General features: G+C 44.2%; 1 protein-coding gene across 1 annotated transcript; it reads left to right on the top strand.

Moving 5' to 3' along the window:
- FUCA1 (fucosidase, alpha-L- 1, tissue) lies at nucleotides 849–20109 on the top strand. The gene is made up of 8 exons (XM_005676857.3): nucleotides 849–1300; nucleotides 8134–8268; nucleotides 10415–10552; nucleotides 13026–13131; nucleotides 15802–16002; nucleotides 17112–17296; nucleotides 19023–19122; nucleotides 19341–20109. Exons 1-8 carry the CDS (start codon nucleotides 900–902, stop codon nucleotides 19479–19481), a joined length of 1407 nt encoding a protein of 468 aa, XP_005676914.3. The 5' UTR covers nucleotides 849–899; the 3' UTR covers nucleotides 19482–20109.

The raw sequence follows: 21477 nt of genomic DNA, 5'->3' as shown, positions 1-21477 counted from the left end.
TCAACATTCTTTCCTTCTCTCTCTCTAAATCAATCGCCAATGCTGTTTCTCCTTCGGGTTTCCCTGGATCCTGCGGGGGGCTGGACCCCAGCGGACATTACTTTTCCAGTAGTCATGTATAGATGTGAGAGTTGGACTGTAAAGAAAGCTGAGCGCCAAAGAATTGATGCTTTCCAATTGTGGTGCTGGAAAAGACTCTTGAGAGTCCCTTGGACTGCAAGGAGATCCAACCCATCCATCCGAAAGGAGATCAGTCCTGGGTGTTCATCGGAAGGACTGATGTTGAAGCTGAAACTACAATACTTTGGCCACCTGATGCGAAGAACTGATTCATTGGAAAAGACGCTGATGCTGGGAAAGATTGAAGGCAGGAGAAGGGGACGACAGAGGAGATGGTTGGATGGCATCACCGACTCACTGGACATGAGTCTGAGTAAACTCCGGGAGTTGGCGATGGACAGGGAGGCCTGGCGTGCTGCAGTCCATGGGGTCGCAAAGAGTCGGACACGACTGAGCGCCTGAACAGCAACAACAAACAGCTCCCAACAGTAAGGTCAACGTGGACCCCGCTCAGTTCTCTGCACACACCGTAACTTTAACACACACACCCCGCCCACGATTTCACCCGGCAGTGAATTCTCTTCTGAAGTGTTTAGTCACTGGTCACCTGAGCGGCATCAACGCCTCCCTGCCTCTTTCTCCCTTTGAGCGCCAGAGCGGTGGCAGGGACGGCCCGCCCACCGAGAGGAAAGACTCCCGGTAGCCAAGCAGCCCGGGTTGCCCCACCCCCTTTCCCTTCCGAGCCAATTAGGAGCTAGGGTGGGCGTGACCGCTCTCCCCGCACCTGCGCGTTAAGAGGAGGGCGGAGAGGCATCGAGGCAGCCGTGCCGCATCCCGTGATGAGGTCGCGGGTGGTGGGCGCCGGGCTGTTGCTTCTGCTGCAGCTGGTGCTGGTGCTCGGAGCGGTGCGGCCCCCGGGCTGCACCGACCCTCGGCGCTGCACCGACCCTGCGCGCCGCTACACCCCGGACTGGCCGAGTCTGGACTCCCGGCCGCTGCCGGCCTGGTTCGATGAAGCCAAATTCGGGGTGTTCGTACACTGGGGCGTGTTCTCGGTGCCCGCCTGGGGCAGCGAGTGGTTCTGGTGGCACTGGCAGGGCGCGAAGCTGCCACAGTACGAGAACTTCATGAAAGAGAACTACCCGCCCGATTTCAGCTACGCCGACTTCGGGCCAAGGTTCACGGCGCACTTCTTCCACCCCGACAGCTGGGCTGACCTCTTCAAGGCCGCCGGGGCCAAGTGAGTGAGGCCGCCGCCGGAGCGGGGGGCGCCCTGCCGGGCGAGGCTGACCCTCGAGCACCGGGAGGGCCTTAGGCTGGTGGGAATGGAGCGGGGCGGGGGCGGGGAGGAGGCGAGGAGATTCGCCGGTTCACACAGAAGTCCCTGTGACCTCAGATGTCGGGGGTACTCTGTTTTGCCTCCCGAAAGATGCAGAATTGTATGTGTCACGCCAGATCTTAAGCTTGAGGATTAGAAGGAAATAAAGGTTTCAGGTTGGTGGTGGACTTGGAAAGACCTATGGGGGAGGATTGAGCTAAGTGATACCTAGCCAGTCCCCTGCGGGTCAGCAAGACAATCAAGGTTCCAGGATTTTAACCAGACGTCGGGAGTCTGATTCTAGTTCAACTGTGAACTTGAACAAGGCCTTTTACCTCCCTACCGCCTCCTTCCGTGGCTGTACCCAGGAATTGTGTTCTTCTTTCAGCTTTAATATGTCCCAGAGGGAAGAAAGTTCTGATGCCCAGTGTATTTGGGCAATAATATAGACTCTGTCGTCTGCTCTTCTCAATGCCTTGCATGTAGAGAGTGCTCATGAAATTGTTTTGAGAACTGTTGCAGCTTGCATGTGAATGGTTCAGAGAACTGACAGTGTAGAGCTTGGATGGGGGGAGGCAAGGACTCCCAAGGCTGTTGAAGGCTGGGGCTGGCCCTGAAGGAGTGATCCTTGAAGGCAGGATGTTGCAGGTCTTAAGTCAAGGGATGGTGACCCTCAGCTTCAAGGATGAGCTTGGCGGCTGAGCGAGCGGTGGTTTGCAGGAGGGTAAGAATGAAGGCAGGTAGGTTTTCCAGCCTCTGGCTTAGGGCAGTCTTCCACTGTTGTCTTGTCTCAGACGACTTCCAGCTTTTAGTTTCTCTTGGACTTTAAGTCCTCATGTACTAAAGAGAAATTACAACTGATATTTAGTGTTTGCAATTAAAGGCATGGGAATGTAAGGCTTGACAAAACAGAGGAGGAGTTCACTGTCTTTCAGAAGCCTTAGAAATCCATAATTTTCAAATGAAGAAGTTAAAATCTGGGAGACTTTCCTTTGTCTAGGACAAGTGCCCTTACTATGGCCAAGATAGACTGGCCCAGATAGAGGAAGGGAACTAATGGCCCAGACTCCAGATACCATGACCCTGAGATGAAGGTTCTTTCTGCCACACCAGGGGTCTGTAACCATGACCAGAGGGATTGGTCCTCTGCCTGTTTTTTGTAAGTTTCTTGAGAAGGATTTTTACATTTTCAAAAACCTGTTTTTAAAGAGTAGAAGAAGAATATACCACAGAGAGGACTGTGGTCCACAGAGCCTGAAATACTGTCTAGCCCTTAAAATCCTGAGCTCCCCACATCAGCCGGGGATTAAATTATCACGTTGGGCACCAACTGTTTTTTTTGCCATAAAAGTAAATGAAGTGTTGAGTGATTTGGTTGTTATTTCAACACTTGCCTTTTCTCCCCTTTTTCTTTTGGCCTTTAGTCATCTCTGTAAATTGATATGGGCTTGATAAACATCTTACTTTTCTGTCATCTGCTTTTAGTAGAGATTTCTTTCTCCTTTAGGGCAAAGCCTTGTGTTTTGTTTTTTGTTTTTTAATTATTAACATTAATACACAGAAGGGCTCAAGAGCTGGAGAGCGAGTGCATACTTATTTTCCCTTACCTATTCCTTTCCTCCTCCTTTCCTTCCTAGTCTCCTGCTTGTCTGGGAACTAAGGACTGTGGCTTCCTCAAATTTGCTTTCATTCCTGGAACAATACCCAAGGGGTGTTGTGACTGAAGCAATTCCCTGGGTATCACTAATATAGTCACTCATACAAGTTCAGTTGACCCTTGAACACACAGGTTTGAACTTCATGGGTCCACTTATGTGCAAGTGTTTTCCAAAATTTTGGGAGATTTGTTATAATTTGAAAAAACTCACAGAAATATCAAAAATTCAGAAAAGAGTATGTCACGAATGCATAAAATGTATAGATACTAGTTTCTTTTACCATTTCTGTGTGTCTGCTCAGTCACTCAGTCGTGTCTGACTCTTTGGGACCCCATGGACTGTAGCCCACCAGGCCTTCTGTCTCTTAGGCCTCCTGCATTGGCAGGTGGGTTCTTTACCAGTAGCGCCACCTGGGAAGCCCATATTAAATCATAAAATGCATTAAATTAATCACAGTACATACTGTACCTCTGTCATAAATTTGTAGCCACCTCCTATTGGTGTCCTGTTGGTGAGCTCAACTGTCATGTCCACTTAAAACACCAAGTGATGCTAATCTTCACATGAGCATTCATCCCCCTGGTAAATTAACTATCGCAGTAAAAAGTCATCTCTCATGTTCTCAAGTATCTTTCATCTTGTTTAGTGCAATATCATAAGCCTTGAATAGCACCATGACACCCATCCAAAGCTCCCCTAGTGATGCCAGAAGTGCTCCCAAGAAGCGGAGAAACTTAACATTACAAGAAAAAGTTGAATTGCTTGATATGTCCTGTAGATTCAGGTCTGCAGCTGCGGTTGCCCACTGCCCTTCCAACATAAATGAATCCAGCATGAAAAAAAAAAAAACGAAAAAAGCTGTCATTGCAACTATGCCATAAGGCATGAAAAACCTTGCACTTATTGCAAAATATCTTTTTATCTCTTATTGAAAATGCAGCTTTGATGTGGGTGCAGGATTGCTACAAGAACGGTATACATAAAGACACTAAAATGATTCAAGAAAAAGTGAAGTCGTCACATGACAACTTAAAGCAAAAGGAAGGTGAAGGATCTAAAGCTGGAGAATTTAATGCCAACAAAGGATGGTTTGATAATTTTCTCAAGAGGTTTGGCTTTTTAAATGTCAAGATAACGGGAGAAGCGGTTACTACCAACCAGGAGATGAGTTCCCAGAGGCCATTGAGAAGATCATTGAGGAGAAAGGATTTCTGCCTATGCAGTGTTTGCTTTCTTTTCCTTTTGTGTTTTGGTGGCCCCAGGTGGCATGCGAGATCTTAGTTGGCCAACCAGGGATCGAACCTGTGCCTTCTGCAGTAGAAGTGCAGAGTCTTAACCACTTTACCACCAGGGAAACCCCTGAGCAGGTTTCTAATACAGATTAAAGTGGGCCATCCAGTGGAGGAGAAATGCCTCCAAGAACATTTATTAGTGAGGAAGAGAAGTAAGCACCAGGATTTAAGTCAGGAGGGGACTGGCTAACTCTACTGTTTGGTGCAAATGCTATCAGGTTTATACTGGAGTGGGTTGCCATTTCCTTCTCCAGGGGATCTTCCCGACCCAGGAATCGAACCCGGGTCTCCCACACTGTAGGCAGGTACACTTTTACCATCTGAGCCACCAGGGAAGTCAGTCCTTTTCTATAAACCTACTAATCAATGAGCCTTGAAGGGAAAAGATGATACAAACTGCCAGTCTTTTGGTTGTAAAACAAGTAGGCCTGGACAACAAAGACCCTTTTTCTGGATTGGTTCCATCACTGCTTTGTCCCTGAAGTCAGGAAATACCTTGCCAGTGAGAAACTGCTTTTTAAAGTTCTTTTAATATTAGACAATGCCCTGGCCACCCAGAACCCCAAGAGTTCAACAGCAAAGACATTGAAGTGGTCTACCCCAAACACAACATCTCTAGTTCAACCTGTATATCTAGGGGTCATAAGGATCTTTTCTTTTTTTATTAATTGATTGATTGATTTGGTTGCATTGGGTCTTAGTTGTAGCGGGTGGACTCTCCAGCTGTGGCATGCAGGCTTTGTTGTTCCAGGGCATGTGGGATCTTAGTTCTCTGACCAGGGATCAAACCTGCATCCCCTGCATTGCACAGCAGATTCTTAACCACAGGCCTACCAGGGAAATCCCCATAGTGGACTTTAAGGATCTTTAAGGCTCATTACACATGGTGCTTGATGGAAAGGGTTGCCAGCACAATGGAAGAGAACCCCGATATAGACAGCATCATGAAAGTCTGGAAGGATTACACCATTGAAGATGCCATTGTTGTTATAGAAAAAACCATCAAGCCCAAAACAATAAAATTCCTGCCAGAGAAAACTGTGTCCAGATGTTGTGCATGACTTCACAGGATTTACAACAGAGCCAACTAAGGAGATCATGAAAGAGATGTGGATATGGCGGGGATGGAGGAGGGGGGAGGTGCAGGGTTTCAAGATAGGGATCTTGGAAAAATTCAGGAGCTGGTGACCTCACACTTGAGGAACTAACATAAGACAGTTTGATGGAGATAAGTGCTTCTGAACAAGTCCCAGACAATGAGGAAGAAGACATAGAAGAAGCAGTGCCAGAAAACAGATTGACATTAGACAGTCTGGCAGAAGGATTCTGATTATTCAGGACAGCTTTTGACTTCTTTTACCATATTGACCCTTCTGTGATATGATATGAAACTAAACCAAACCATGGAAGGATTGGTATCATATTTGTCGTTGTTTTGTCATTAAGTTGTGTCCAACTCTTTTGCAACCCCATGGACTATAGCCCAGGCTTCTCTGTCCATGGAATTCTCCAGGCAAGAGTACTGGAGTAGGTTGCCATTTCCTTCTCCAGGGGATCTTCCTGACCCAGAGATTGAACTTGCATCTCCTGCACTGGCAAGCGAGTTCTAACAATCAGACAGAAATATATGAAATATTTCCATAATGTTACCCTGAATACCCACCTCTCCTGCCTCCTGTCCACCTCCTTTTCCTCTGCCACCCCTGAGATGGCAAGACCAACCCCTCCCCTTCCTCCTCAGGATACTCATCGTGAATACCTTTATGATGACCCGCTTCCACTTAATGAACAGTAAATAATCTTTATGCCATACAGTTAATAAACCTATCTGTTGTGTAAGCGTATAAGTGTCTTCATGAGATCTGAGAACTGAATGGCAGAACTGTATGAAACGTTGTGTGTCATCATTGCCATCACCACCTAAGTGTCCATCTGCAGAACATCACACGCAAGATTGGCATGGAAGTAAGTAGCCAGTCCTTACGTAAGCAGAAAGTAAGCAATACTTCATATAAAATTAACAGTATCTTCTTACTTTTTAGAAACTTTGCTTTCAAAAAATTATATTACCATACAGTATGCACCACCTTCCAGTCCCCTCTCATAATTAAATAACTATGTATCAGACTGTTAGGGAAATTAAAATGGAGGTAGTCTTGTTCAGCCTTCAGAAGCAAGACAGCAGGCCTCTGACCGACTTCTAACCATGCCTGAACCCTGCCTGGATGACTTGTCTGCCTGTAAGCACACCAGTTGTTACCAGCAAGTCAGGCAGCCCCTTGGATTAAGAGAGGATCTTGGAATTTCCTGAGCCCCTGGAGGTCTGGAAAATCTTGTGACTCACAAGGTGAAACAAACAGCATTGTAAAAAAAGGAAAACCAGAGCTGCATGCAAACTGATGATGATATCAGTTTGTGTCCTGGGGTTTTAAGCAGGAGCCCCCAAACCTGCAATTTGAAGTCTCATGGTGGGGTGGACCCACTGCCTGGGACCCTTCTCCCAACTGGGCCTCCAGATTGCTATTACTCGGGACTTTGCAGCTCTGTTCAAGTCTGGATATAGGTTGGTGGCCCATTTTGGTGATATGCACACTGTTACTTCTGTTATTTCTGTTTTTTTTTTTAACAACTGTATGTTGTAATTAAGTTAAATTATCTATTAAATATTGAAATTGGTTATCGTGTATGTAACCAGTGGTTTCTTTTGCTAACAAATCCTTCAAACCTAAAACAAAATTAAAACTTTCAGCAAAACTCAACCGATGTATGAAACAGGGTGCTCAGGGCTGGTGCACTGGGTTGATCCTGAAGGATGGAATGGGGAGGGAGGTGGGAGGGGGCTTCAGGATGAGGAACACATGTACACCCATGGCTGATTCATGTCAATGTGTGGCAAAAACCACTACAATATTGTAAAGTAATTAGCCTCCAATTAAAAAAAAACAAAACTCAACCTATCATCACATTCAAGTGACTTTTTAAAAAATGTAACAATGTTTCCAATCCCATATTTTGAATGAGTATAATACCATATGCCATAAAAAATTTATGATTCATTCATCAGTGTATAAGCTATGCTATCATGAAGCCATCATATTGATTGCACTAGGCTACTATAAAGCAATCATATTGCTGTTTCTTCATTATCAATGAATGAATCATTATAACTACAAATAAATATGAATTGCTTTTTCACATTAGCTTTCCAGCTTTGATATTTAGCGTTAGTAACAACTATAACGTCTGCAGTGTTTTGTATCATGTAAGACAATATTGCTGTAGATACTGACAGGTGGTTCATCTTGTAAACAGACAGTGTAAACTTATGGTATCAATAAATACAGTACTATGCCCAATCTCCAACCAACACAACATTGTAAAGCAACTATACTCCAATAAAATAAATAAATGTGGTGCAGTACTATAATGCATTTTCTCTTCCTTATGATTTTCTTAACATTTTCTTTTCTCTAGCTTACATCATTGTACACATACAGCATATTATACATATAACATACAAAATGGGTGTTAATCGACCATTTATGTTTTCGGTAAGCCTTCCAGTCAAGAGTAGGCTATTAGTAGTTTAGGGTGAAGTCAAGAGTTACACGTGGATTTCCTTCTGCACAGGGGTCAGCAGACACCTGCTAACCACCCCCTAACCACCATGTTGTTCAAGGGTCAGCTGTACATTTCCTGTAGTTGAGTTCCCTCGGCCATTTTAAAAGCCTCAGGCGTGCCAGGTAAGTTGGTGCTCGTGGCCCGCTGCCCGCTTCCTTCGCTCATATGGTTTCAATGTCCACAGGTACGTAGTCCTGACGACAAAGCATCACGAAGGCTACACAAACTGGCCAAGCCCTGTGTCTTGGAACTGGAACTCTAAGGATGTGGGGCCCCATCGTGATTTGGTTGGTGAGTTGGGAACAGCCATCCGGAAGAGGTGCGTGTCCACGGACAGTCACCCCATCGTCGCTTTCGATCTAACCACCCAGCACCCCGGGCCTTCCCGACACTTCTGTGTATTCTAAGTTTGTGCTTAACCGGTACGTGGGAGGGCTTCTGGCCCTGAATTGGCAGTGTTCGAACCTTGGCAGTTTCCATGTGACCCGAAGTGACAGCATCAGAGAAGTGCACGGCCGTCTCTGGTTAGGTGAAGGATACCCAGCATAGACCGCAGCGCTGCACTTGTGCTCTTCAAAGGATTCTCTCTGGGAAGCCTTCCAACCTAGGGCCTTTCCCAGTGTCTGGTGGAGGCCAGCGTTGTGTCTCATCTTTGTGTCCTTAGCTGTCAACCCAGAGCTTTGTAGGCTTTCATGGAAGGTTTAGATGGGTGGTAAATCAGGAGAGCGCTGAAGAGGGCAGTTAAAGCAACAAAAAGGGAGGTAAGGCCTCGCTCGTGATTCTAGGTAATATTTTCTAATATCTGCCACTTAAGATGTAACTTCCCAAGGTCAAAGAGCTGGGAAGGGGCAGAAGTGGGATTTGAACCCAGGTGTTCTGACTTTGGACCCTATTGTTCTGAGTATATTTGCCTGTAAGGAGGAAGAGTGGTATTTGTGTCATGCCCACTCAGCTCTATTGTGATTTGGCAAACTTGAAGTCCTGTTTAAGGGGTAGACCAGCTAATTATTTGTATAAATAAAGTTTGATTGGAATACAGTTGTGTTCATTCACTTAGGGATTGATTCTGGCTACTTTCAAGCTCTAATTGCAGAGTTGGGGTAGACATAGCAAGGCCTACTGCTGCTGCTGCTAAGTCGCTTCAGTCGTGTCCAACTCTGTGCGACCCCATAGACAGCAGCCCACTAGGCTACCCCGTCCCTGGGATTCTCCAGGCAAGAACACCGGAGTGGGTTGCCATTTCCTTCTCCAGTGCATGAAAGTGAAAAGTGAAAGTGACGTCGCTCAGTCGTGTCCAACTCTTCACGACCCCATGGACTGCAGCCTACCAGGCTCCTCCGTCCATGGGATTTTCCAGGCAAGAGTACTGGAGTGGGGTGCCATCACCTTCTCCGATAGCAAGGCCTACAAAGCCTCAAAGTTATCTGGTCATTTAAGAAAGCATTTGCTGACTTATGTCACCTGTGAAACATTCAGTTTCCCAATACTGTGCTCTGCTAATAATAGTCCTGCTGTAAAAGTCTGAGACATTGATTAGATCTGAGCTCTAAGAGCCTTGATTTTCACCTTCTCTGTATCTAGTTAGTCACTGAATCACATGATGAAATTCTTAACTTCAATTCTTTCTGCTTTATCTATGCCATTGCAAATGTTATCGTTACTTCTTGTATTATAGCATTTCCAAAACACTCTTCTTAATTCACAAGTTTTATTGTGTATGAAAATAGGTAAATTTAACCATATTTTGTTTCAGGTATATTAAAAACTATTAGTAAATCTTATATGAAACAATAAACCTATATTCATTCATTTCAACTGCACAGAAAATGGTACTAGTGATTCTTTCTGAGTGATGAGATTTTGGATATTCTTGGTATTTGTCTCTATTTTCCAGTATCTCTTCAATATGTATTATGATTAACAGAAAACATTTTTAATAGTACTATAAGTTATTGAGATAATTGACTTAAAAGACAGAAAATGGTTTAAATAACATTTTGGTGTTAAGATAATTTATGTATAAAGATAATTTGTTATCTGCTAAGTCGATTCAGTCATGTCCAACTCTTTGTGACCCCATGGACTGTAGCCCGCCGGGCTCCTCTGTCCATGGCATTCTCCAGGCAAGAGTACTGGAGTGGATTGCCATGCCCTCCTCCAGGGGATCTTCCTGACCCAGGGATAGAACCTGTCTCTCTTGTGTCTCCTGCATTGGTAGATGAGTTTTTTACCACTAGCGCCACCTGGGAAGCCTAATTTGTTATTTGTATCATCAAAAACAAAGTAAGCCAATCATTTTGCTTAAGTGAATGATAAGAGATAATTTAAGGAACTGGCTGTGGGTCCTGACCCCTGTATGCCCTATGGGTAAATTTTACTGAGATGTAAAAATTCTGGCAACTGATTTTTCTTAAAATATTTTTTCTTTGCTTAATGACAGTTGCTGTCCTGTTTTTCTGTTTCAGGGACATACGCTATGGACTATATCATTCACTTTTAGAATGGTTCCATCCTCTCTACCTACGTGATAAGGAAAACGGCTTCAAAACACAGTCCTTCGTCCATGCAAAAACAATGCCAGAGCTCTATGACCTTGTTAACAGGTACAAAAGAAATTGTTTTAGCCTTATGACTTTCATCAGTGACATCTGAGCTGCTTATACTCTTGAAGGGAAAGGGGTAGGGGTGGGATATGAAAAAACTCTAGAAGACATCAAAACAGTAATGAGTAATCATTGTGTTAAGACAAAGTATATTTTTTCTTTTTGCTTTTCAAAACTTCCGTAGTATGGTCATGCTGCTTTTATAAACTAAAACAGAACTGAGGATGGTAGTAAGTCAAAACCTCAGTTAACTCCTTCCATACCACTTTCTGTCAGGAGCTTGGGGAAGGGCAACATGGTCTAATGGACCCTACAGAGGGTTTGGCGTCTGGCAGATTCGTAGTTGAATCCTGGCTCTTTTCCCCTCCAGCATTTTTTTGGCTGTGCCATGCAGCTTGTGAAAAGCCTGGCTTAAAACTCAACATTCACAGAACTAAGATCATGGCATCTGGTCCCATCACTTCATGGCATATAGATGGGGAAAAAATGAAAATAGTGACAGACTTTATTTTCTTGGGCTCCAAAATCACTGCAGGTGGTGACTGCAGCCATGAAATTAAAAGACATTTGCTCCTCGGAAGAAAAATTATGACACATCTAGACAGCATATTAAAAGCAGAGACATTACTTTGCCAACAAAAGTCCATCTAGTCAAAGCTATGGTTTTTCCAGTAGTCATGTGTGGATATGAGAGTTGGACTGTAAAGAAGGCATGCCAAAGAATTGATGCCTTCGAATTGTGGTGCTGGAGAAGACTCTTGAGAGTGCTTTGGACAGTAGGGAGATCAAACCAGTCAATCCTAAAGGAACTCAACCCTGAATATTCACTGGAAGGACAGATGCTGAAGCTCTAATACTTTGGCCACCTGCTACAAAGAGATGACTCATTGGAAGACCCTGATGCTGGGAAAGATGGAGGGCAAAAGGAAAATGGGGCGACAGAGGGTGAGATGGTTGGATGGCATCACCAGCTAAATAGACATGAGTTTGAGCAAACTCCAAGAGACAGTGAAGGACAGGGAAGGCTGGTGTGCTGCAGCCCATGGAGTCGTAAAGAATCAGACATGACTTAGCCACTGAACAACAACAATGACCCCTACAGCAGTGCAGCTGGTGGGATCTTAGTTCCCTGACCAGGGATCGAGGGATCAAAGCCAGGCCTTCAGTAGTGAGAGCACAGAGTTCTAACCACTGGGCAGCCAGGGAACTCCCTTACAAGCCTTAAACAGGTTACTCGTCGGAGCCTCAGATTTTCACTCTGTAAAGTGACAATAATGCCTTCTAAGTAGGGCTCAGCATAATATATGAAGTTTCTATCGCTATGCCTGGTACAGAATCATAGTGGCATTATTATTCTTAATTATCCTTAAAAATGATGACTTTTACTTTGGGGTTTGTCCCTGGTCTTCACCATGTTTTATTCTGCATTTGCCCTTCTTGCTCCTGGGCCCTCTTAGGAGGATGGTGGACCTTTAAAGATTAAGAGGCAGCCGTCTGTGCTTGGACACTCAACTGTAGACCAAAAGACGAACAAACTCCTTGCACCCAGATGACTGCTGTAAGGAGACAGGACAGTTGTAAGAAACCGACCAGCACCAGCTTCAAGTCAGAAATCCAGTTCTTTTTTTCTTACTGACTGTATAACCTCGAACAAACTACTTAATCTTTCGATAGCTCAGTTTCTTTACCTGTTTATACATCACAGGGTGTTGTGGGAATGAATGAGGTTAACGAGTATAAAGTGCCTACTACAATTTTTTGTACACAGTAAAACACACACCATCTGTTTCTCTCGCCTCTTAGGCAGCTTTTTTCTTGGACTCAACTTGGATTAGCTAACAGGCAGATTTACATATGGGTTCCTGCTCCTATTACTTACCAGTTTTGCACCTAAAACAAAGTTTCTGAGCAATACATTCTTGCTTTCTTAAGTGGGACTAATACTGCTTACCTTAGAGGTATAAATACACACACTCACAGGGCTCAGAGTAGTAATATGAGAAAGACGCAACTGTGGCTCAAAGGAATTCAGTAGATTTTTATGATCAAAGCTCTGGGTAGTTGTCCCCCAAAATGCGTTTGATGGAACAGTACGAGCTCTTAACACATCTTAAGAGCAGAAGCCGTAATCCTGTCATTCTGGAGCACCACTCTTTTCATTGGAATCAGTTTCTGGAAGGAAACCAAATTGTATACACACTGATTAAAGCTTTGCTTTTTAATCTAAGACATTTTAAAAAAAGGTTGGGAAGAAATGTACCAAAATGCTGTGTATTAAGCTGTGGTTGTGTTAGCTCAGGGGTGGGTGGGTGTGGTCATTTTCATCTCTTTAGTTTTCCATTTCCTCTGTACCGTGGTACTTTCAAAATAGGAGGAAATTAATGTTTAAATATGTGTGGCAAAGATAGATCTGTCAGACTTGACTGTGACTGGATTCAGATAATGAACTTTGTTGTAATTGTGTGTCTCTCAGGTATAAACCTGACTTGATTTGGTCTGATGGAGAGTGGGAATGTCCTGATACATACTGGAACTCTACAGGTTTTCTTGCTTGGCTCTACAATGATAGCCCAGTTAAGGTATGTGATTATATGACTTCTCTCTTATTTATCTGTTATGATAAAACACAATGTGAGGAGCCAAGATCTGGAGTAATAACCGTAATGTCAACAATGTCACAACCGTGACAATAATAAATACTAATCTCAGGACTTCCCGGGGATCCAGGGGTTAAGACTGCCTTCACCTTCCAATACAAGCGGTCAGGTTTGATCCCTGGTCAGAGAGCTAAGATCCCACATGTCTTGAGGCTAAAAAGCCAACACATAAAACCAGAAATAATATTGTAACAAATTCATAAGGACTTTAAGTGTAAGTCAATAAATAAATAGCAGTATTGATATGGGTGTGGTAGGGACGAGGGAACTTAATGGATCTTAAAGGTTTCTCCTTTAATTCTTTTTTTGCCCCTTCCTTTTTCTTTCTTTAAGCTTTTCTTTCTTAAAGATTTCTTTTTCTCCTTTAATTCTTGATTTTTACAGGCTAGTTTTCAAGCTTCTTAAATTTAAGTAGTAGGATAGAAATAGTATAAAGAAGCCCCAGACCACTGTAAAGAAAATAAACTCTGAAGCAAACAGACATTGTAAATAAGAAAACCACCAAAAAAATTAATATATAAAACTTATTAAATGATAGGAATAAAATGTGAGAATCTATGACCTCAGCTACTCTATGTTGACTGTGTAGTTTAACTCATATAGGGAAATTTCTTTTCCCTGAGATCCAAATTCTAAGGAAGTTGGAAGGAAACTTTGCCTGCCTTATGCTCTCCCTCATAACCAACCTTGGAGAAGGAACTGGCAACCCACTCCAGTGTTCTTGGCTGGAGAATCCCAGGGACAGGGGAGCCTGGTGGGCTGCCGTCTATGGGGTCGCACAGAGTCGGACACGACTGAAGCGACTTAGCAGCAGCAGCATAACCAACCTACTACACTGCACAATAGCTGCCCATTCATAGTTCACATTTCAAGACACAAAGTAGCAAAAGTCTCAATCTTCACCGTAGAAAATGTCAAAAATCTTACAGATTCTAGCTTTGTTGCGAATTTTAAAGAAAAATCTAAGACCAGTTTGAACTCAGCCATCTGGGTAGGTTCCTAAACCTCTTAGGATGTCACTGGCTAACTATTACTAAATTCAGAAAAGGGGAAGAAAGATCCTGTGTGCCAAATGGAAGCAAATTCGGATTGGTGTTTTGGAACTTTCGGGCCGCATGGGGACCTCTAGTGGCGAGGTCTGGTGGTTCTTCCCCGGTGGTTCCCCGGCTGGGGCGGCTTAGGTGTGGATCCTCGGGTGGGACACCACAGACCATGTTCTACCCACTCTTGTCCTGCGTGCTTTCTCACGCGTTAGGAAAGAGGGTTGTCATATACTCATATTAGGAAATGACTTTTAGGAGAAGTAGACAGACCCTGATCCTTACTCCTCTGCTGTCTGTAATTCCCTCTCCTGCAGAGAGGTCTTCTCTGGGAGGTCACACCTTCCCGACCACCCTATCTAACATCGCAGCATGCCTCCATCAGCGCTGTCTATCTTTCCTTGCCTTACCTTTCTCTTAAACACTTACCTGGCCTAACATATTTCAGATACCATTTACCTCGTTGCTATCTGTCTCCCTCACTGAAGTATCACCTTTGTGAGGGTAAGAATGTGGGTCTGTTCACTCCTGTGTCCCCAACTCCAGGAACAGTCCTTGGCCCAGTTAGACGCAGAGTAAGTACTGGTGGAATGTACTAAATCTGGCTTCTGGCAATTTATATTCTTTCCTGAAAGAAGCAAGAAACACTCCTGAACTGGTGTTTCGGTGAAGTCCCTAACGCTGATGTGAGGTCACGTCTTAATTGTCCAGGTATATGTTTCCAGCTAATCGCTGCTGGATCTCTGAGGGCAAGAACTGTGGCTTGTTTACTCGGGATACCCCAGTATGAGCCTCATAGTAGTATTAAATGTTGACATTAAGTTGCTCCATGTAAAGATTTCTCGAAGTTCAGCAAAACCTTGAGGGAAGGAAAAGAATGTTTGATTACTGACTTTGCCTTACTTAAGTAAAGAAAGTCAGGGTGATATAGTGAAAAGCATCCTGGGCTGGGTTCGAGTACCAGATTCATAGTCCCAGCTTTCAGAAACTCTGCCTGGGAATGTGATCTCAGGCAGGCCTCCTCTTCTACATTTCTCTTCTGATAGAATAAGTGGTTTACTAGATAATCTAAACAGGCCCTTCCAGTTCTGACATTACATTTTGCTAGACTGGGGTTAACTGCAAATAACGTTTCGAGTTGGATATTTCTTTGTTGTGAAGGGACAGTTCTCTGTGTTGTAAGATGTTTATGATTTTTCTTTTTTTTTTTTGCCCACACCATGCGACCCTGCGGGATCTTAGTTCCCAGACCAGGGATCAAACCCCCACCCCCTAGCAGTGTAAGCGGGGATTCTTAACTGCTGGACGGCCAGGGGATTCCTTTGTAATGTGTTTAGAAGAATCCTTGGTCTCTGCCCACTAGAAGGCAGTAGCACCACCCCGAGTTGTGACCACCAAAGAACGTCTCTAGATTTTGCCCTTTAAGTCTCCCCCAGGTGAGAACCACTGCGCTTGACTGAGTCCGCTCCTTGCTTCCAAACAGGCACCTAACTTATCAAACTGAGTTAGATAGTTTTACCCCCGATGACCTCAGTGCTCCTTCCTCCTTTAGGATGAGGTCGTAGTAAATGACCGATGGGGTCAGAACTGTTCCTGTCACCATGGAGGATACTACAACTGTAAAGATAAATTCCAGCCAGAGACCTTGCCACATCACAAGTGGGAGATGTGCACCTCCATAGACCAGCGGTCCTGGGGCTACCGTCGAGACATGGAGATGGCTGACATTGCAAGCACATCCACCATCATTTCGGTAAGAGGTAGTTATTTGTTAACTGCAGTCCCAGGCTGCCTTCTGACTAAGAGTGGTGGAAGCACTCTGGATAGACATATGGGCCGTGAGAACCCATCTGGGTTATTGAACATACTCATAACACTTGTCCTAAGGAGACAGGTCTAATTACTGAAGAGTTCTGTACAGAAGTGTTCTCCCCAGGATTATTTTCAGATTGACATTGGGCTGTTTCAGTTCCTGGCAACCATAAAGGAATAATTCGGTAGATTTGGGGGTTTTCCTTAACCATGAAAATGTTTCTGAACGTAATATGGATTAATGCTTACAGGGTTGATGAAAAGACAAGCTATGCAGTATCCCAACTATATAGAATTAACTGCACAAGAAAAAGACCAGAAGGAAACATCAAAGTTAATGGGGTGGTGTCTTTGGGGTACTCTAACAGAACCTCCTTTTTAAAATTTTCTGTATGTAGCCTTAATTTTTCTGGACTGCCTTGAAGTGCTACTGTATGGGGTCACAGTAAACACACACAAACACACGCATCCCACTCCAGAAATCTTAAAGACTATATCTCTTTACAGTGTGTTTTCCTGAAGAGGCAACATACACATTTATATAGCCCAGGGTATTCTGAAATTCATCAGATCTCTTCCACACCTCCCCGCCCCACCCCACCCCACCCCACCCTACCCCGAGTCTCCATAGCACCTGCTCTGAATCTCTCATCTCTGTATTCTCTCTGGCTGGCTCCACAGAATCCTTTCAAGGCCAAGTGCTTTGTTTTCAGCTCCCTGGCTGACAGTCTGTGCTTGATATATGACACTTCCCCCTGCATGTGGTGCTATGGCAGGTGCCAGCTCACGGGTAAGAGCCCATGATCACTCCCTGGAATCTGAGTTAATATATCTCTCAACCCTGTAGCAGAACTTTTCAATTTTCTCATGTAAGCCTATCCTGCTATGAAAATGACAAAAATATATTGTCTTTTCCAAAAGATAGAGGATATTCACAAAACACAGGGAGAACAGCCTAGATTCTTCTTCTTGCCTCCATCTGTGTGTTTTAAGCATTCAGCCAGGCTTGGCATTCAGAACTGGGATTTCCTTGTTTTCTGTTCCCACCAGCAACTGGTTCAGACAGTAAGTTTGGGTGGCAACTATCTTCTCAACATTGGACCAACCAAAGACGGACTGATCGTTCCCATCTTCCAAGAAAGGCTACTTGCTGTTGGGAAGTGGCTGAGCATCAATGGAGAGGCTATCTATGCCTCCAAACCATGGAGAGTACAATCTGAGAACTCCTCTGTGTGGTGAGTCTGGTCTTCTGTTACAGGTGGGAACAGGGGTGGCCCCTCCTGAGCTGGCAACCCCTTGGGTCCACAGTGGTTACAAGCCAGGCTTCAGACTCATCTGGAAGAAACACAAAAGCTGTTCTGTGTTATTAAATGTGTGCCCAGGTTTATGTTTTAGGCCCCAGGGTATCTTTGACTAGTGAGGGAGGTGGGTAGGCTTGGTGAAGAAAGAAGGAGCTGCAAAGTACCAATTTGCTCAACCCCTAAACACAGTCATAGCTAATATTTGTACAGCACCCACATGTGGTAGACTCCATCCTAAATTCTCTCTCCTCATTTAGTCCGCTCAGCAATCTCGCTGAGTGGATAATGTCACTATCCCTAGGTTACAAGGAGAAAGCAGGTCCAGGGCACTAATCATTGGCCCAGAATCATGAAGCTACTAAGTGAAGAAGGCATGATTCATACTTGGAATTGCGTATCTAGTTATTTGATCTCAGGCTTCAGGTTTTTTTTTTTGAATTTTCAACTGCAAAATGGGGTGATGATACCTAACTTCCTAGAGCGTGAGGATTAAATAAGCTAACGTATGTAAAGCACCCTACAGAGTGCCAGGTACATACTAACTGCTCGATGAAAGGCCTCTGCAAATGTTATATCACAGAGCTGAGGGCTTTGCATCAGGAGAAACACATTCAGGGTTCTGTTTTGGGTGAGTTTCTGTTTAGTGATTTTTTTCACCCTCTTCTATAAGCATGGGCTTCCCTGGTGGCTCAGATGGTAAAGAATCTGCCCACATTGAGGGAGACCCAGGTTCGATCCCTGGGTTGGGAAGATCCCCAGGAGAAGGGAATGGCTACCCACTCAAGTATTCTTGCCTGAAGAATTCCGTAGACAGAGGAGCCTGGCGGGCTACAGTGTATGGGGTCGCAAAGAGTTGGACACACCGAGTGACTAACACTTTCACTTTCTCTAAGCATAGTGAAACCTCAGAACAACAGATTTGTCTTGGGAATTTCCCTGGCGGTCCAAAGGATAGAACTAGATGCTTTCACTGCCATGAGCCTTGGTTTGATCCCTGATCGGGGAACTAAAGATCCCAAAAACCGCATGGGATGACCAAAAATTTAAAAGTTTAAAAAGGAATTCAAATTTGTCTTCATTGCACGTCTTGCCCTTGTTATACCCTCAGATGTTTTCATATGGATTTAAAGATAAAGAAAGATATGAATAATGAGGAAGATGGCTTCAGTATGTGTCACTAATATAAGAGTTAAAAAAATGTTTTAAGAAAACTTAGAACCCCATACAGAGAAGAAAGGAAAGATACCACCCAGAAAGAGTCTTCCAGGGCTACATAATTCCCACAGAGCTTAACCGTGTGTGCTGTGTTTAGCCGCTCAGTCGTGTCTGACTCTGCGACCCCATGGACTGTAGCCCGCCAGGCTCCTCTGTCCAAGGGATTCTCCAGACAAGAATTCTGGAGTGGGTTGCCATGCTCTCCTCCAGGGGATCTTCCCAACCCAGGGATCGAACCCAGGTCTCCTGCATTGCAGGCAGATTCTTTACTGTCTCAGCCACCAGGGAAGCCCAAACCTAAATTGGTATCAAGTTATTTGCTTGCTAGTAGCAGTGACAGACTGAAGGTCTTGGAATTGGTAGATAATTGAAAGGGGAATGTATAAAGTCACGTGGCAGGATAATAAGCCAGGTATCTTTGACAACGATGTTTCTTTTTTCCCAGGTATACCTCTAAAGGATTAGCTGTTTATGCCATTGTACTGCACTGGCCAGAATATGGAATCTTAAGGCTTATATCCCCTATAGCTACTTCAACCACAGAGGTAAAGAGCCTCCATCAGTCCTGTCGGAGATGTAGCCCTTTGTAAAGGAATTGGGGGGCCTTCTCTGATCCTTCCTTCCTTCCCCAGATCTCTCCTGTTTCCCTTCTGGGCTGTCTTCCCCTTCCTGGCCCAGCGTAGTTGTTTGCCACCATATTCAGGTCATATTCTGTGCTCATCAATGCACTCGTGTTTTTTCCATTCCCTTTTGCTTTCTGCAGGTAACAATGCTGGGAATCCAAAACGATCTGAAGTGGTCCCTAAATCCAGATAAAGGTCTCCTCGTGTTCCTGCCCGAGTTACCACCCTCTGCTCTTCCAACTGAGTTTGCTTGGACCATAAAGCTGACAGGAGTGAAGTGATCATTGGAGTTCAAGAAGAAAGGGACACCGCCTGCACTTTGATTTTCCTGTTTTATCGCCATCTTCATAATAAACGACTCTTCTCTACTCTGAAATCCCTTTTCCAACACATTTTAATAAATGGAACAGATGATGTTACACTGATGTCTCACAGGATCAAAGATCTGAGCTCCAGTGCTAGCATCTCTCTCTCTGATCAATAGAAGAGACTGAACAGTTAAGCTCAGCCATTCCTAACACTGGGAATTATTTGCAATGGAAACTTCCCTCCATCCTCTCTTTCATAACTTGATTGCTTACTCAGATGACTTCAAGAATAAGCCAAATCATCCCATTGCCTATGGGAGGTGCTGAAAAGGATTTGGCAGACCCCACTATATGCTATTTATTTAGCATCAGCTGTCACCAGCTACCCCCATCTGCCCCCAAAAGCAGGAGAGCCTCGAGGAGAAGGAAAATGCTTCCAAGGCTGCTAATAGTATGCTTTTTAGAAGTTTCCAAAGCAAGCTAAGAGCTCTGACATTCAGTCTGTTTACAGGGATTCTATGAAGAAAATGAATGTGATTCTGCCTTTCTTTAATACAGTCAAATAAATAAATTTGTATGTCAAATCATTTTCTACTAAAAAGCACGTTGTAGCTTTCTTCTTCCAGTTTCTATATGGACTGCTTATAGCCTTATGTTTCTGTTTAAAAAGAAAAAAGAAAAGTAGAAGTTGGGCATCTGCCAAGGCTCCTTAATGCAGAGCAAGAACGTAATCCCTTTGGCTCTTCTGTTCCTCACTTGTAGTCCCATTCTTGTGAGTTGACCAGGTGGCATCAGTGGTGAAGAACCCACCTGCCAATGCAGGAGATATAAGAGATGCAGGTGTGACCCCTGGGTTGGGAAGATGCCCTGGAGAAGGGATTGGCTACCCACTCCAGTATTTTTGGACTTCCCTAGTGACTCAGATGGTAAAGAATCCGCCTGGAATGCGGGAGACCTGGGCTTGATCCCTGAGTTGGAAAGATCCTCTGGAGGAGGGCATGGCAACCCACTCCAGTACTCTTGTCTGAAGAATCCCATGGACAGAGGAGCCTGGTGGGCTACAGTCCATTGGGTCGCAAAGAGTTGGACAGGACTGAGGGACTAAACGCAACACAGCACTTAACACGTGCGTGCATCCACTCAGTCTCTTTAATTGTTGTAGATCTAATAGTTTTCTCTCTTTCATTTACAAGATGTATTTGGAAATCCTTAGCCTATATTTACAGAAAATCTGTTTTTCTCAAGCATATATGAAACATTTACAGATGTGACTACCAAAGAAGCAATATCATAAGGTTTATATCATATGTCTGTAACATAATTAAAGGACCATAAAAACTTGAAGGAAAAACTAATATGTTAAGAAATTTTAAAACACTTTTAAATACTTATTGATAAAGAAAGCACAAGAAAATTAGAAAGCACTTAGAATAATAATGGAAATGCTATGCATTGGAACTTGTGAAATGAAGCTTTTATGAAAAATTGCTTTAGGGAGGGTTCCAGGAAGATGGAAAAGAGGGAGCACCAAGACTCTCTTTCCCCACCTAGAAAACAATTGTACTGGCAGAATCTGTCTGATGTGACTATTTGGAAACTCTGGAGGCTACTGAAGGCTTGCAACTTCCAGAGGAATACATGGATGGTAAATTATGGTTAATTCTGGTCAGTTTCAGCTACCCATCCCTCATCCCTAATCAATGAGTACACAGCTGTGCATGTGTTCCTGGAACAACTTGCATATAGTCTATGAGTCCAAGGTGGGCAAAAGGACTGTGTCGTCCAAATGTCAGGGATTTGTGCTTTTTGGTGGAGGGGGGTGCGATTTGTGCTCCTGACTGCTGCTTTTGATCACAGAGGTACAGGCGAGAGGTGGACAAACCATTGTTGTACCTTCCCCGTTGTTGCAAACCCCTCCTCCAATAGCTAAAGTAACTTACAGTGGACTTACAGGGCTGGTGCTCGTTCC

The sequence above is a fragment of the Capra hircus genome, chromosome 2, assembly GCF_001704415.2.
Source record: "Capra hircus breed San Clemente chromosome 2, ASM170441v1, whole genome shotgun sequence".
Taxonomy (NCBI): Eukaryota; Metazoa; Chordata; class Mammalia; order Artiodactyla; family Bovidae; genus Capra; species Capra hircus.
Note: the sequence above shows the minus strand (reverse complement) of the source record. Positions and strands in the feature narration are given on the sequence as shown.